The sequence below is a fragment of the Dendrobates tinctorius genome, unplaced genomic scaffold (assembly GCF_039654945.1).
Source record: "Dendrobates tinctorius isolate UK_male_01 unplaced genomic scaffold, ASM3965494v1 ptg000223l, whole genome shotgun sequence".
Classification (NCBI taxonomy): domain Eukaryota; kingdom Metazoa; phylum Chordata; class Amphibia; order Anura; family Dendrobatidae; genus Dendrobates; species Dendrobates tinctorius.
The window spans coordinates 185,001-202,790 of NW_027361890.1; the positions used below are offsets into that span (position 1 = coordinate 185,001).

The following is a 17,790-nucleotide window of genomic DNA, read 5'->3' on the forward strand; positions in this document are numbered from 1 at the left end:
TCACCAGCAGGCAGCCACTTACATCTTCGGAAAGCGGATTGGAGAATGTGAGTTGTACTCTGCATGGTTGGTTTACTCTTGCAGATCCCAGAGGCTGCAGAACATGAAACAGTGAAGAAGGCAGAGGATAAGTATAAGACTATGGTCATGGACATACACCTCTTTGGCTAAAAAAATGCATCAAAATCTGCGTGGGTATGTCCTCATGTAATGACTTCATATTCTGAAAATTATGGCAAAACCATGCAGCAGATCTGTGCTGTGTCTCCACCCTGGTTCATGGATGTTGGGAATGGCTGTAACTTCAAATAGTTTTTGAATCAGATTTTGCTGATAAAATGCAACCAGATTTAACTTCAGCAGTTGTGGGTCTTGGGCTATGTTCAAGGCGGGATCTTCTGTTGTGTTCTTTAGGAACCCATCATAGTTATGACCGATCATAACTTGAATGCACCCATGACATTAAATCCAATCCAAGTAAAAGATCATCAAAAACAATAAACTTTTAAAACAGAAAAACAGTAATGCGCAGTTCTTCCATGATTGTGTGTGACTGCTGGGTTATAGTCTCCAGCCATACAGAATATTGCAGTATTACTGGGGCATGCGCAGTACAAGCCAGAAGTCACATCATCATGGAATAAGAGCTCACTCTCCAATCTCGGTGGGTGATAGTACACTGTCTGTTTACTTCATATGAAGGGTCTTATTTGCTTCCAGAGCAGTCTTATGAGCTCTACTCACAGTTGGTTATGTGTCCACTCCTGATCTCCAAACCCATAGCTCACTTATTACAGAAAACATCTGCACATGCTGGACCAGAGGGGAGAAACCGCAACTGGACAAACTATATCTTTAGCAGTGATGAAAAAGGGTTTTCAGTAGAGTTGAGCAAAACGGGTTGGTCAAATTCAAAAGTCGACGACTTTCGCTAAAGTCGGGTTTCACCGCGCGAAACCCGACCATAGCATGAGGTCGGCCATGCGGTCACCGACCCGAGCACCAAAGTTGCGTTTCCCATAATGCTAAAGTCGGATTTTTCAGAATGCTTGCACGTGACTCTTTTCAGCCACTGAGCATGGACATACACTGTTGACATGTGCAGCGTAGAGAGAGAGCGAGAGATTTTGCGCACTTTAAAAAAGCGGTCTGGCATGTAGGTGTGTTTACTGTCCTCCACTCCCTGCTGACTTTGCTTCCCCATTGACTTGCATTGGGTTTTCATGTTTCAATTGGACCTTCGACTTTTCCCGATTAGTCGGCCGATTTTGTTCGACTCGACTTTTGAGAAAGTCGGGTTTCATGAAACCCGACTCGACCCTAAAAAAGGCAAAGTCGCTCATCTCTAGTTTTCAGTGAGTCAGCCAGACTCGAAACGCATCAGATATTTTCTATGCCCATGCTACTATTTTAATGAAGTCATCATAATACCTTTCGCTTTTTCATCACTGCTAACAAAGATGCTTGATCCCCTCACAAGCTTTATCCATGCACATTGGAGTAGATCACCCAGGAACCAGATTGAACATACATACAGCTCTGGCAAAAATTAAGAGACCACTTTCAAATGTTCAGTTTGTCCGATTTTTCTCTTTATAGGTACAGTATATTTTTGAGTAAAATGTAATTTGTTCTTTTAGTCTACAAACTTCTGACAACATGTCTCCGTATTTCCAAGCAATAAATTTTGCATTTTTTTTCTGAAAAGGAAAAATGGTCAAAACTAAAAAAATATCACCAGTGCTTTCAGACCTCAAATAATGCAAAGAAAACAAGTTCATAATCATTTAGAAACAACAATACTAATGTTTTAACTCAGGAAGAGTTCAGAAATCAATATTTTGTGGAATAACCATGATTTTTAATCACAGCTTTCATGCGTCTTGGCATGCTTGCCACCAGACTTTCACACTGCTTCTGACGCAAAAATTTAAGCAGTTCATCTTTGTTTGATGGCTTGTGACTATCCATCATCCTCTTGATTACATTCCAGAGGATTTCAATGGGGTTCAGGTCTGGAGAATGGGCTGCCTATGACAGGGTTTTGATGTGGTGGACTCTTAATTTTTGCCAGAACTGTATATTTGATGAATGATCTCTATCCACAAACTTTCTTATATTACTGCTATATCGTTAGCAGCCTGTAATAGAAAAAATGATGAGTTCTGATAATGAATTTCATTTGATAAGTTTGATTCTTCAAGAACTTTTCCACAGAATGGATTGCTTAGCATGCTATAATATGGACACATACTGTTGTATACACCTGACACATACTCGGTTAACACAGTACAGATTGTAGCTCCTAATGTAGATTTCTTACTTTGATCATGATCTGTGGCATTGCTAGGTTGATGTCTTTTGCCACTAGAACTTTCTCCCAGGTAATATTCTGTTCTCCTACAGCAGCCACTCTTATCAAGTTGTCATCTTCTAGGTACTTTCCATATTGTGAATATGGAATTTGTAACAGGAGCCATTTTTCTGTGGAAGGTATAGACCGAGCCATTAGTAGTAGTTCAGACATACTACAAATCATTAGCATTTCTTTTGGAGCATGGTTTTGTGCACATTCTTGCACACTGTTCTTAGAGGATAGGCGTGGTGGGGTGGGACACCAATTGTTAATTAAGCTTCTTTTGCATTTATTTATACCTGTTGTCTTGCATTCAGGGTCAAGCTGGGATGGGCAAGGAGATAAATTGGGAATATTAAACATTAGGGATTCTCAACTATCAGGATATCGATGACCTTTTTTTGTATTGGTCATCAATATCAGATTGGTGGGAGAGAGGGAGGGTAACATCACTTCACCAAGTCCGGCAGCGCATGGATGAGAATCCTGCGATGGAGTAGAACACTATCTATCACATGGCTCTGTGGACGCTCATGGGCACTACAGAACAGCTTCATTCATTTGATTAAGGGCTATGCCTGGAGTACCAGAGAGCAGTTACTAAACAGTGTTACAGGGTAAGGGGGTGAAGTACAGGAAGAGCAAAGGGGGAGTTGCCTTCTCTACTCCGTGCCCGAAACCATTGAGCAGGGCAGCAGGTTCCCCAGGGGAGACAAAAGCAGCCTGTTCAGCAGCCAGGAACTGGAAGGGAGGAGAGCAGAGAGTGGGAAAACAGCGCGCGCTTTCCTCAGAGAGGCACAGACAGCAGAGAGGGCAGGACGCTGACACAGACCGGGAGAGACAGAGATCTCCGGTACAACAGCCAGAGTCAGAGGGACCGTGTGCAAAGACTGTGGACCATGAGTACGTGAAGCCGGGTGCTCCAGTGTCAGGAAGGTTGCGCGCTCACCTCAGTGATAAGACATTTCCCTGCAAAGAAACTGTGTGCTGTGACAAGACGCTTCCCTGTAAAGAGACTGTGTGCTGCGATAAGACTTATCCCTGCAAAGAGACTGCGCCCCTTGACAGGGCTGTGACCTGCTTAGAGACACTATACCACGTACAAAGTTCCGGTGACCCTTGTGTTAATGCAGAGCTCCTGATTCCGGTGGGGAAGCACCGCTGTGGAGTTAAAAAGAAGGACTTGGCGCATAGGGGATATCGTTTGTCTCATGCCCCCCTGGCTCTCGCAGTAACCCCACATATCCTGGATGGACATTGTTAAAGGCACAGGATACAAAGAACTTCAGACTACAAGCGCTGTTGGTGATTCGGCGACTTCGTTGGAGAAGAGTGACCCTTTCAATCAAGACCCCTGCAGACTGATAAGATCCCCATAGGAAAATTATCTTTATTACTGTTCAATACTGTTCATGCTTTTTGGCTGTTTGCTTAACTTGTTTTCATATTATATTCATATCTACACTGTTAATTCTGCCAGTGTTATTCCCTGTAAATAAACCTCCCTTTAACTGTTGGTCCGTCTGTTCCATGGTGACATACTCTCATTCCTGCACGTTATTACAACAGAACGGTGGTGTTTCGTTCTGTAACGCTTTTCACATTCGGCTGCTGAACATTGTCCCCTTGACAGCTATCATTCAGAACATCAGGACCCTTGATCTGTCACCAGATTTGTCACCAGATTTGTCACCAGATTTGCATACAGTTTAGATCATTAGACCTGATGAGGCTACTTTAGCATGACCTGCCATGGCAGAATGGCTATGTAATCCTTTATGAAAATGTATCTAAATCTGCATTAACCCCTTCACCCCCAAGGGTGGTTTGCACGTTCATGACCGGGCCAATTTTTACAATTCTGACCACTGTACCTTTATGAGGTCATAACTCTGGAACGCTTCTATGGATCCCGGTGATTCTGACATTGTTTTCTCGTGACATATTATACTTCATGTTAGTGGTAAAATTTCATTCAAATAACTTGCGTTTATTTGTGAAAAAAATGGAAATTTGGCAAAAATTTTGAAAATTTCGCAATTTTCCAAATTTGAATTTTTATGCCCTTAAATCACAGAGATACGGCACACAAAAAACTTGATAACTAACATTTCCCACATGTTTACTTTACATCAGCACAATTTTGGAACCAAAATTTTTTTTTGTTAGGAAGTTATAAGGGTTAAAAGTTGACCAGCGATTTCTCATTTTTACAACACCATTTTATTTTTAGGACCACATCACATTTGAAGCCACTTTGAGGGGTCTATATGATAGAAAATGCCCAAAAGTGACACCATTCTAAAAACTGCACCCCTTAAGGTGCTCAAAACCACATTCAAGAAGTTTATTAACCCTTTAGGTGCATCACAGGAATTTTTTTGAATATTTAAAAAAAAATGAACATCTAACTTTTTTTCACAAAAAAAATACTTCAGGTTCAATTTTTTTATTTTACCAAGGGTAACAGGAGAAATTGGACTGCAAAAGTTATTGTGCAATTTGTCCTGAGTACGCTGATACCTGATTTGTGGGGGGGAAAGACTGTTTCGGCGCATGGCAGAGCTCAGAATGGAAGGAGCGCCGTTTGACTTTTTCAATGCAAAATTGGCTGGAATTCAGATCGGACGCCATGTCACGTTTGGAGAGTCCCAGATGTACCTAAACAGAGGAAACCCCCTATAAGTGACCCCATTTTGGAAACTAGACCCCCCAAGGAACTTATCTAGATATGTGGTGAGAACTTTAAACCCACAAGGGCTTTACAGAAGTTTATAACGTACAGTGGTACAATTAAAAAATCATATTTTTTCCACAAAAATGATCTTTTCACCCCAATTTTTATTTTCCCAAGGGTAACAGGACCCTAAAAGTTATTGTGCAATTTGTCCTGAGTATGCTGATACCCCACATGTGGGAGTAAACCACTATTTGGGCGCATGGCAGAGCTCGGAAGGGAAGCAGCGCCATTTGACGTTTTTGGCTGGAATTGAGATCGGACATCATGTCGCGATTGGAAAACCCCTGATGTACCAAAACAGTGGAAACCCCCCACAAATGACACCATTTTGGAAACTAGACCCCCTAAGGAACTTATCTAGATGTGTGGTGAGAACTTTGAACCCACAAGGGCTTCACAGAAGTTTATAACATAAAGTCGTACAATTAAAAAATCATATTTTTTTCCACAAAAATGATCTTTTCACCCTCAATTCTTATTTTTCCAAGGGTAACAGCACCCTAAAAGTTATTGTGCAATTTGTCCTGAGTACGCTGATACCCCACATGTGGGGGTAAACCACTATTTGGGCGCATGGCAGAGCTCGGAAGGGAAGCAGCGCCATTTGACGTTTTTGGCTGGAATTGAGATCGGACACCATGTCGCGATTGGAAAACCCCTGATGTACCTAAACAGTGGAAACCCCCCACAAATGACACCATTTTGGAAACTAGACCCCCCAAGGAACTTATCTAGATGTGTGGTGAGCACTTTGAACCCCCCAGTGCTTCACAGAAGTTTATAACGCCCGGGCGTGAAAATAAAAAATTCGTATTTTTTCCACAAACATGATCTTTTAGTCACCATTTTTTTTATTTTCCCAAGGGTAACAGGAGAAATTGGACCCCAAAAGTTGTTGTCCAATTTGTCCTGAGTATGCTGATACCCCATATGTGGGAGAAAACTACTGTATGGGAACACGTCGGGGATCGGAAGGGAAGTAGTGACGTTTTGGAATGCAGACATTGATGGAATGGTCTGCGGGTGTCATGTTGCCTTTGGAGAGCCCCTAATGTACCTAAACAGTGGAAACTCCCCACAAATGACCCCATTTTGAAAACTAGACCCCCTAAGGAACTTATCTAGATGTGAGATGAGCACTTTGAACCCCCAAGGGCTTCACAGAAGTTTATAATGCCAGGGCATGAAAATAAAAAAATCGTATTTTTTCCACAAACATGATCAATTAGTCCCCAATTTTTTCATTTTCCCAAGGGTAACAGGAGAAATTGGACCGCAAAAGTTGTTGTCCAATTTGTCCTGAGTACGCTGACACCCCATATATGGGAGAAAACTACTGTATGGACACACGTCGGGGCTCGGAAGGGAAGCAGTGCCATTTTGGAATGCAGACTTTGATGGAATGGTCTGCGGGTGTCATGTGCGTTTGGAGAGCCCCTGATGTACCTAAACTATTGAAACTCCCAACAAGTGACCCCATTTTGGACACTAGACCCCCCCACGGAACTTATCTAGATGTGTGGTGAGCACTTTGAACCCCCAAGTGCTTCACAGAAGTTTATAACGCTCGGACGTGAAAATAAAAAAATCATTTTTTTCCACAAAAATGATATTTTTGCCCCCAATTTTTTATTTTCCTAAGGGTAACAGGAGAAATTGGACCCCAAAAATTGTTTTGCAATTTGTCCTGAGTAGGCTGATACCCTACATGTGGGGGAAAACACTGTTTGGGTGCATGGCAGAGCTTGGAAGGGAAGGAGCACCATATGACTTTTTCAACTCAGAATTGGCTGGAATTGAGATCAGACGCAATGCTGCATTTGGAGAGCCCCTGATGTGCCCAAACAGTGGAAACCCCCAATTCTAACTCCAACCCGAACCCCAACACACCCCTAACCCAAGCCCTAACCCTAGCCCTAACCCTAGCCCTAACCCTAACCCTAACCCTAGCCCTAATGGAAAAATGGAAATAAATACATTTTTTTAATTTTATTATTTTTCCCTAACTAAGGGGGTGATAACGGGGGGTTTGATTTACTATTTATGGCGGGTTTTATTTTTGGCAGCTGTCGCACGCTAAAAGACGCTTTTTATTGTAAAAATAGTTTTTGCATCACCACATATTGAGAGCTATAATTTTTCCGTATTTTGACCCACCGAGTCATGTGAGGTCTTATTTTTTGCGGGACGAGTTGACGTTTTTATTGGTACCATTTTCGGGCACGTGACATTTTTTGGTCGCTTTTTATTCCGATTTTTGGGACGCAGAATGAACAAAAACCAGCGTTTCCTGAATTTCTTTTGGGGGAGTGCGTTTACACCGTTCCGCGTGTGGTAAAATTGATAAAGCGGTTTTATTCTTCGGGTCAGTACGGTTACAGCGATACCTCATTTAGGTCGTTTTTTTATGTTTTGTCGGTTTTATGCAATGAAAACTATTTTATATAAAAAATAATTATTTTTGCATCGCTTTATTCTGCGAGCTATAACTTTTTTATTTTTTCGCTGATGATGCTGTGAGGCAGCTCGTTTTTTGCGGGACAAGATGACGTTTTCAGTGGTACCATGGATATTTATATGCGTCTTTTTGATCGCGCGTTATTACACTTTTTGTTTGGCGGTATGATAATAAATCATTATTTTTTGCTTCATTTTTTATTTTTATTTTTTAAGGGGTTTGCTAAAGGGGTTAACTAATAGGACAGTTTTATAGGGCGGGTCGTTACGGACGCGGCGATACCTAATATGTGTACTTTTATTGTTTTGGTTTTTTTTATTTTCAAAAAATGAATTTATTGGGGAATATTTATTTTTTTTTTACTAATTTATTTGGCGATTTTTTAAAAATTATTTTTACACTTTTTTTTAATTTTTTTTTTACTTTATTACATAGTCCCAGGTGGGACATCACTGTCCTGTGACAGATCGCTGATCTGTCACATCACAGGTCACTGTGACAGATCAGTGATCTGTCACAGGCAGTGCACAAGGCTTCCTCATGCCTGCACTTTGCAGGCACTGAGGAAGCCAGCTTCCTCCAGGCCCCCGAAGGAAAGGAGTCCCCTGCAGCAGCGCTGCACATTGCGCTGCCGTGGGGGGCTCAGGGAAGCACGGAGGGAGCCCCCTCCCTGCCGATGCTTCCCTTTAACTCCCGGTACACCGCGATCATGTTTGATCGCGGTGTGCAAGGGTTTAACGTGTCGGGGGCGGTCCGTGACCGCCCCTGACACATAGTGCCGGGTGTCAGCTGTGATAATCAGCTGACACCCGGCCGCGATCAGCGGCGCTCACCACGTGGGCGCCGCTGATCGCGCTAGACGTACTATCACGTCCATGGGCATAGGGGCCCGGGTCCCATGGACGGGATAGTACGTCTGATGTCAGGAAGGGGTTAACCTAGTCTGATTGACAGCTACTCAGTGTACTTCCTGCTGTCAAAATCTCACTGCTCAGTACAAGTTGCCGTTATCAATTATGCTGTGTGGTTGCAAACTGAATACACTTTCACTCATCTGTTCTCTATTCATTACCTAGATTTACAAATTGCTAGTTTAAATATCAGGATTATACAGCCATTCTGACATGGAATCTAAAAATAAAGGTCCCGTTACATTTAGCGATGCACCAGCGATCCCGACAACGATACGACCCGGTCAGGATCGCTGGTGCAAAAACAGGCAGATCTCACCAGCGACGCAGCAGTCCGTCGGTGGTCGTTACTTACCTGTCAGATGCAGCGATGATGACGACTTCCGCCTGCGTCCATGCGTCGCTAGTCGACGCCAGCGAGAAGAAAATGGGCCTGGACGTTCGGTGATGCTTTAGCGATATCGCTAGCGATCTCGCTATGTGTGAAGGGGGCTTAAGTCCACCAGCCTTATCAGGTCTAAAAGATTTATCTAATACTCTATGCAATTTTCTATTGTGAATTCTGACAGATCCGCTTTAACTGTTTGCATATATATTCTCATTATTTCACATCTTGTGGTTTGCACTCAACGGTACATTTACTGTGTGCTGTCAGCTTATGTATGTCGCATGCCAATCGTGTGATTTAGCGCTAATCTAATCTTTCGTAGATTCAGGATATCGTTTGGATGAGAACAGCTATTTTTAAAGCACATCTCAATCATAATAAAAACCATACATGTGTTTATGAATATTATTTTACTGTTTGGAAACCTCCCAAAACTTCATAGAAACACAGTTGAAAGTAGATTAAATCAGAAAACTTTTCTCAAATATTTCAGCCGATTTTCTTCAGTATTACAGGTACAAATGAACTTAACCCCTTTCCTACATTAGACATACTCTTCCGTCCGTGTGACCTGGGACCTAAGTCCCAAGGACGGAATAGTACGTCTAATGCCCCCCCCGTGAGCGCAGCTGATCGCGGGCGGGTGTCAGCTGATTATCACAGCTGACACCCGGCACAATGTGTCAGGGGCGGTCACGGACTGCACCCGACATGTTAACCCCTGGCACACCGCGATCAAACATGATCCCGGTGTACCGGGGGTTAAAGGAAGGATCGGTAGGGAGTGGGCTCCCTCAGTGCTTCCCTGCGACCCCCACAGCAGCGCGATGTGCAGCGTCGCTGCGGGGGTCGCCTTCCCTGCAGGTCCCCCGGATCCAATATGGCGAAAGGGACCTTCGGGGGCCTGCAGGGAGCTGGCTTCCTCACTGCCCGCAGAGCGCAGGCATGAGGAAGCCTGCAGCAATGCCTGTGACAGATCGCTGATCTGTCACAGCGATCTGTAATGTGACAGATCAGCGATGTCACAGGATAGTGATGTCCGCCATGGGACATTATAATAAAGTAAAAAAAAAAAAAAGTGTAAAAATAATTAGAAAAAAATTGCTAAATAAATTGAAAAAAAAAAATTCCCTAATAAATTCATTTTTTGAAAATAAAAAAGCAAAAAAACAATAAAAGTACACATATTTGGTATTGACGCGTCCGTAATGACCTACCCTATAAAACTGTCCCATTAGTTAACCCCTTTAGCGAACCCCTTAAAAAATAAAAATAAAAAACAAAACAAAAAAAGCAAAAAAAATGATTTATTATCATACCGACGCACAAAAAGTGCAATAACGCGCGATCAAAAAGACGCATATAAATATCCATGGTACCGCTAAAAATGTCATCTTGTCCCGCAAAAAACGAGCCACCACACAGCATCACCAGCGAAAAAATAAAAAAATTATAGCTCGCAGACTAAAGCGATGCAAAAATAATTATGTTATATAAAATTGTTTTCATTGCATAAAACCGCCAAAACATAAAAAAAGATATAAATGAGGTATCGCTGTAACCGTACTGACCCAAAGAATAAAACCGCTTTATAACTGCTTTATCAATTTTACCGCACGCGGAACGGTGTAAACGCACCCTCCAAAAGAAATTCATGAAACGCTGGTTTTTGTTCATTCTGCGCCCCAAAAATCGGAATAAAAAGCGATCAAAAAATGTCATGTGCTCGATAATGATACGAATAAAAATGTCAACTCGTCCCACAAAAAATAAGACCTCACATGACTCGGTGGGTCAAAATACGGAAAAATTATAGCTCTCAAAATGTGGTGATGCATAAACTATTTTTACAATAAAAAGCGTCTTTTAGCGTATGAGAGTTGCCAAACATAAAAACCCGCCATAAAAAGTAAATCAAACCCCCCTTTATCACCCCCTTAGTTAGGGAAAAATAATAAAATAAAAAAAAAAATATTTATTTCCATTTTCCCATTAGGGCTAGGGTTAGGGCTAGGGCTAGGGTTGGATTTAGAATTGGGGGTTTTCCATTGTTTTGGCACATCAGGGGCTTTCCAAACACGACATGGCGTCCGATCTCAATTCCTGCCAAAAAGGTTAAATGGCGCTGCTTCCCTTCCGAGCTCTGCTATATGCCCAAAGAGTGGTTTACCCCCATATATGGGGTATCAGCGTACTCAGGACAAATTGCACAATAGCTTTTGGGGTCCTGTTACTCTTGGGAAAATAAAAATTGGGGGTGAAAAGATAATTTTTGTGGAAAAAATATGATTTTTTTTAATTGTACGGCTGTACATTATAAGCTTCTGTGAAGCCCTTGGGGGTTCAAAGTGCTCACCACATATCTAGATAAGTTCTTTGGGAGGTCTAGTTTCCAAAATGGGGTCACTTGTGGGGGATTTCCACTGTTTAGGCACATCAGGTGCTCTCCAAACGTGGCATGGCGTCCAATCTGAATTCCAGCCAATTTTGCAGTGGAAAAGTCAAACGGTGCTCCTTCCCTTCTGAGCTCTGCCATGCACCCAAACAGTGTCTCCCCCCACATATCAGGTATCGGCGTACTCAGGACAATTTGCACAATAACATTTCCAGTCCATTTTCTCCTGATACCCTTGGTAAAATAAAAAAATTGAACCTGAAGTAATTTTTTTTGTGAAAAAGTTAAATGTTCATTTTTTTTTAAAACATTCAAAAAATTCCTGTGAAGCACCTGAAGGGTTAATAAACTTCTTGAATGTGGTTTTGAGCACCATGAGGGGTGCAGTTTTTAGAATGGTGTCACTTTTGGGAATTTTCTATCATATAGACCCCTCAAAGTGACTTCAAATGTGATGTGGTCCTTAAAAATAAAATGGTGTTGTAAAAATGAGAAATCGCTGGTCAACTTTTAACCCTTATAACTTCCTAACAAAAAAAAATTTTGGTTCCCAAATTGTGCTGATGTAAAGTAAACATGTGGGAAATGTTATTTATTAAGTTTTTTTGAGTGCCATATCTCTGTGATTTAAGAGCATAAAGTTGGAAAATTGCAAAATTTTCAAAATTTTCGCCAAATTTCCATTTTTTTCACAAATAAACGCAAGTTATATGAATGAAATTTTACCACTAACATGAAGTACAATATGTCACGAGAAAACAATGTCAGAATCACCGGGATCCATGGAAGCATTCCAGAGTTATTACCTCATAAAGGGACAGTGGTCAGAATTGTAAAAATTGGCCCGGGAATTAACATGCAAACCACCCTTGGGAGTAAAGGGGTTAAAATCTGGGTTTAATTTATCTGGGAAATACCAACTGTGAGTGGAGATCTGATTCTATACAGCATCAGAATTCTAGTGTTTTGCTCTCAGGTCTGTAAAGATTAATTTATTGTGCATTCTTTTGTCTCTACAGATAATAAGTGGAGAGCTTGTTGGCCTATTTTTCTCAAAAAATCGGCAAAGGTGAATTACAAACATGATTTCCTCACTGTATTCCAATAAGCAGTGAATCAATGAAACACAAATCAGACAAACTGTCTTCAACTATCTCCATGAGCCTGAATTTAACTAAATATTTAATATTGCTTTTTTTATGAGCCATCTAACAAGATGTCTATTATACACCCCAAATAAAGAAGGTCGGTACAGCTTTTTCTATAGGGTTAATCAGATACAGATTAAGACAGCTGCTTGTAATGAGTTGAAGTATTAGGAGGACATAGATGCTTCTAAAGGCTTACTGTAAGTCTACTTCTACATACACATAGTGCTCAGCAGGCACAATGATCAGAAGGCTAACTTCTATGTCTGATATTTATGGCCTCCCAATCCTCCTCCAATTGATGCTTCATAATATACAGGACTCCATCTTACATTGCTCTGTACAGCACTACATTCGGCATGCACAGCAGCACAGATTTCTGAATGTGTTTATATGCTGCATCCATATGATAGCTCATAGTGAGATAGAAATACAACTGTGATATATGAAATACTCTTGTCTACAGCTGTCATTTGTTTATACACATGTCTAACAAACTTGTTAAGCACGACCTTACAATGACTTTGGCTTGACTGTGCTTAACGTATTAAAGACCCTAGAGATTAATACCATGCATAACTGTTTTATTTGAATAGGTAGTACAGATTTTCCTTACCTTCTTTTGGCCCGAGGTCAATGTACTTTGAGTCTTTCCAGAACTGGACACCTGGTTTACCTCGATGCTTCAAGGATTGTGCACTAAAGCTAAGCTTTAATGTCTTAGCAACAGAGAGAAAATTAACAGACAATAATGCCAAATTTATGGTTTGTCCAAGTTCTGGGGACTCCGTCAGCTTAAATTTCAACAGTAATTTAGCATCTGCTAGTGGGCGGTTTGGTTGTTCATTATCAGGGACTGGTCCATGTTCAGGAGATACACCATTAGCAGAAAATCCATTGGCGATGTTGCGGTGTGGTACACTATTTGAAGGCATCTTAAGTCTACTCAACCTTTGCAGGGCTTTCTTGAAAGACTTCCTTTCTTCAATTGTTCCTTAATAACATTGTAAAAGAAAAATGCTTAGGCAAAAAGCTACATTTTCTTACACACCTAAACTTGTTTGAGGTTATAAAGAGCTATTTGTATTCTGAACATCATGAAATTCATGTTATGTAGATTGTTGGGTAATTTCTATGAATTGATTCCTTTAGTTCATTATTAAGAAGGAGCGGTGTAGAACACAGCTGCGTCACTGGTAACATTGCCATTTCACAGTATAATTATGGCCATGGTAATGGTCATGATGGTGACGTAAACATAGGCTATACATATGAGGTATGTCAAAGCTAGTCATGCAATCATTCCATCCCCTGATGATGCCACAAAAGCGGTGAAACATGTTTAGGGGATATGTGAAACTTATGTTTAATTTTTAATAAACCTACAGTAATGCTATGCAACAGTGAAAATGACAGCATGCAGAACTTTTGTCAATGCTCATTAAGTTGAGATCCACATTATGATAATGTATAGTAGTGATTAACAACCTAACTACTGTGGGAGATAATGTTCATGCCTTGTGACCCAAAATACCAATTGAAGATGATAACTTTTCAGTATGTAACCAATAACGTTTAAAGGGGTATTCTCAGGTATCCATAACTTCCAAGATCATTGGGGATCTGACTACTGGGACCCCATCGTTTCTCTGAAGAGACTCGTGTGAATGGAGCAGTGGTTGATAATGGGCACTTCCACTCCATTCTTAATTGGCCTGTTGGAGATAGCTGAGTGCTCCATTTGGCACTCCCAATAAGAATGAAAGGAACAGCAGTGGGCATGATTGAGCACTGCTCTATTCACACAGGATTCTTCAGAGCCCCAGTTCTGGGAATCGGTGGGAGTCCTAAGTGTTGGACCTCAACGATTGGGAAGTTATCCACCATTGTATATTAATCAAGTGATGGGTCAAAAAAACATTATCTTATCAGAAGATTACCCCACTAACATTTAGCACTTATTGGTTTTATTTAAAGTGAAAAACAGCAACACTAAGAAGTAACAACATGCACCTAAAATATAAATATGTGATTTTTATATGACAAGTTGACACCTACTTGACTGGGATAACTGAATACTTATAGACTTGTTCAAGTGTCATTTTTGGACTATACACCTTATTCTATATAGCTGACATTTGTTTGGTCTAGTCCATTACATTGTTTTTTTAAATTAATTTTTTTTGGGATATCGGGACCAACTGTGGTCAATCTGCTCTCTTGCATACTGGTTAAATTTAGTCCATTCAAATAAAATTGTGTTGTTTAGTATTATAGTTCCGGTGTTTAAATTATCCAGCAATCAGATGCATTAGGGAACACTAGGGTTAGCTGTTGGTGACCGGGGGGGGCCATATTGCATTCAAGCTAGGGTGCCAACCTCCGCAGGAAGGTTTTACAGATTTAGGGTATCCAGAGAGCAAGTGAATTTTTCCTCCCCATATTTATACTTTAGGTGCATTTTGTTATCTCTTATTGTTATTTTTTCTCTGTTAAATAAAACCAATAAATTATAAATTTTAGTGAGGTGCATTTTGTTATTTCTTATTGTTATTTTTTCTCTTTATATTCTAACTCTAATCTTTTAAATAAAACCAATAAATGTTACATTTTAGTGAAGTTATCCACCATCTCAAGGATAGGGGATAACATCCAAACTTGAAAATACCCCTTTATGTAATACTGACCTGTCAGTGTAAGGCTGTCCAGCTCGTGGGATTCGCCCTTTTAGTATTTGTTTTGCTATTTTGAATCAATTCCTTTCCCAAACCTTGACAAACAAAAGGGTAACAATGTTTTGAACTTTTGACTTTCAGGCTCCATATCTCACCATCCACTACTGCTTCCAACGTGAGACTGCCATCATTTTATAGACAATTATCTTGGCAATCTCATACATAAATCTTATTTTCAACTATTTTGCATATGATTAGACAGATTCTTATATCACTGCACTGTTTTGCTCCTAAAAATCTACATTTTAAGTTTTATTATTTTGTTAGTATTTTGTAAATTCACCTTTGGCTTTCAACACTTCCTGAATCCTTCAGGGCATGCTCTCGATCAGATTCAAACATGTGTCTCTTCTACACGTTCCTAAAGTTGGTGCATACTGGTTGACTCAATTGGATACGTATGTGGGGAGGAGGACCCCCATATAGTGATTGGGCCGGAACCAAGGGGACCGCCATCAGGGTTATTGAAGGAACCACATCAGGAGGATTACAAAGGGAGACATGCGACTGAGGTTGTCAGGGCAACAGGGGGCGGGGCTAGGGTAAAAGGAGCAGGGGGCGCGCTGCGGTGGCAGATGGGAGAGAGCGAGAGAAAAGGCAGGAGGCAGGGTGACTTGCAGGGGCACCCAGAGGAGCCTGAGAGTAGAAAGCTGCATATTGACCGACAAGAGAAACGTGAGAGACTGTTACCAGAGACTGCTCCCCGCCCCCGTTCTGAGAGAATCATCCCCGCTGCCTCTCGCCTTGGTGGGAGAGGAACTTTACCTCAGGTTGTGGCCGTGAGTACAAGTAACCAGGTCACAGAGGCCTGGACACTTCCCCCCAGCCTTCCCCCATCACGCCGACCCGGCCGTCACCAGCCTGAAGATATGCCACCTCGTCACAGGCGAGATAAAAGGCCCACTACCCCGGCTTTGGGAGAGACTCCTTGATAAAGGACGGCTACAGGTCATCTGGGGAACTGCGTCATCACCGCGCGCCACCATCATCGTTTTCTTCAGGGCCTGTTGCGCCCCACTGGCATTGCTTTCTTCAGGGCCTGTTGCGCCCCACCGGCATCGCTTACTTCAGGGCCTGTTGCGCCCCACCGGCATCGCTTTCTTCAGGGCCTGTTGTGCCCCAGCGGCATCACTTTCTTCAGGGCCTGTTGAGCCCCATTCCTTCCCGGAGTAGCGAGGCTTCAGGACAGCCGCCTCAGCGACCTCTACGCGGCCGCGCTCACGAAACCAGCAGTCCCTGGAAGGCTGAGTGGCATAATCTTGTTAAGATTGTTGAGTCCCTGCGTGGACTGTTTGTTTTTGTCTTTAATTTATGTTTGCTCAGCCAAGCCCAGTGGCTACAGTTAGATAAAAGTTATTTCGCAAACCACCATCCGTCTAGTATCTCGTCACTGCATCCTGCGAACCTGCTCAACCCTACATGTATACAGCCTTTTCTTCAACTCTACTAAGCAAGTGTTCAATTGGTTTGAGGTCTGGGGTCTATGAGAACCAATCCAGCACCTCTACTTCATTGCCATTGAACCATTTCTTCTGCAATGTTGACGTATGATTTGGGTCGTTGTCCTGCTGGAACACTATATTGTCCTTATATACACAGCATTGAGAACACCATTGATCCTGGTCAAGTATCCAACACCTTGAGCTGTGAATGAACCTCATATCATCAAACTTCTTGACAGTACCTTCAATTTCTAAATCCATTAGTTACTTTTTTACTTGTTTCTTCCAGACCCATTCGCACCCATCAGAGCCAAGTGTACTGACTTTTGTCTCATTGCTCCAAATCACCATCTCCATTTTTCATAATTTTTTGCAAACCTGACCCGACGTTTCTTATAACGATATTGAATTCGAGGCTTCTTCATCTTTTTTTGGGCCACCATTCCAGACTTGCGTAATGCTTGGACATCTGTGATCTCACTATTATGAAGCATACGTATGAGCCACCTCCACTACCGTGTTTGTCGCGCCAGAACTATTAGGCCTTTGATGAGCCAACTTATGGACTCAAATATTCTTGATATACATCTCGTGGGTTTTGAATGGATGGGCAGACTGTCATTTTGGATTCTTCCAACTGTCATGGGACTCACATGATGCAGTTTGGCAATTTTCTTGGCTGAGAGACCGCTGTCGATTATCTGGATGATGCTGTTTCTCTTTTCTTGGGAAATTGTCTTCATGGCTGTGCCTCAATTCAAACCAATGACTTTTCACTTGGGAATCAACCTAATAATGCACTGAGCTATTAGGGAATGTGAGAACAGGTTGTATTTTGTAGAATACAGTAAGAAAAATATTTTTCCACTACCACCACCAGGAGCAAAACAGGAACAATGCAGTGACATGACAAGAATCTGCATAACTAATCTATGCTTAATAGTTGCAAGTCAAATTTATGTATGTGATAGCCAAGATTGTCTAAAAAATTATGGTAGTCTCACGTTTGAAGCAGTAGTGGATGGAGAGAGATGGAGCCTGAAAGTCAAAAGTTTAAAACACTGTTACCCTTTTGCCTGTCAATATAGTTGTAATTATTAAACATTATAATTAGTGATGAGCGAGTATACTCGCTGCTCAGGTTTTCCCGCGCATGCTCGGGTGTCCTCCGAGAATTTTGGCGTACTCGGAGATGTAGTTTGTGTCGAAGCAGCTGC

At 41.7% G+C, this 17,790-nt stretch overlaps 1 protein-coding gene across 1 annotated transcript in view; it reads right to left on the bottom strand.

Annotated features, from left to right (window-relative positions):
- The window catches only part of LOC141059033 (protein-glutamine gamma-glutamyltransferase 5-like), a 67,296-nt gene that overhangs the window by 1,593 nt on the left and 47,913 nt on the right, over window positions 1-17,790 (bottom strand). Inside the window, exons 10-12 of the mRNA XM_073555242.1 lie at window positions 13,013-13,390; window positions 2,324-2,484; window positions 1-94 (exon numbers count right to left, since the gene is read on the bottom strand). The exon at window positions 1-94 is cut by the window's left edge and continues 40 nt beyond it. Of these exons, the coding sequence (XP_073411343.1) occupies window positions 1-94; window positions 2,324-2,484; window positions 13,013-13,390 (633 nt within the window). The remainder of the gene's footprint in view (window positions 95-2,323; window positions 2,485-13,012; window positions 13,391-17,790) is intronic.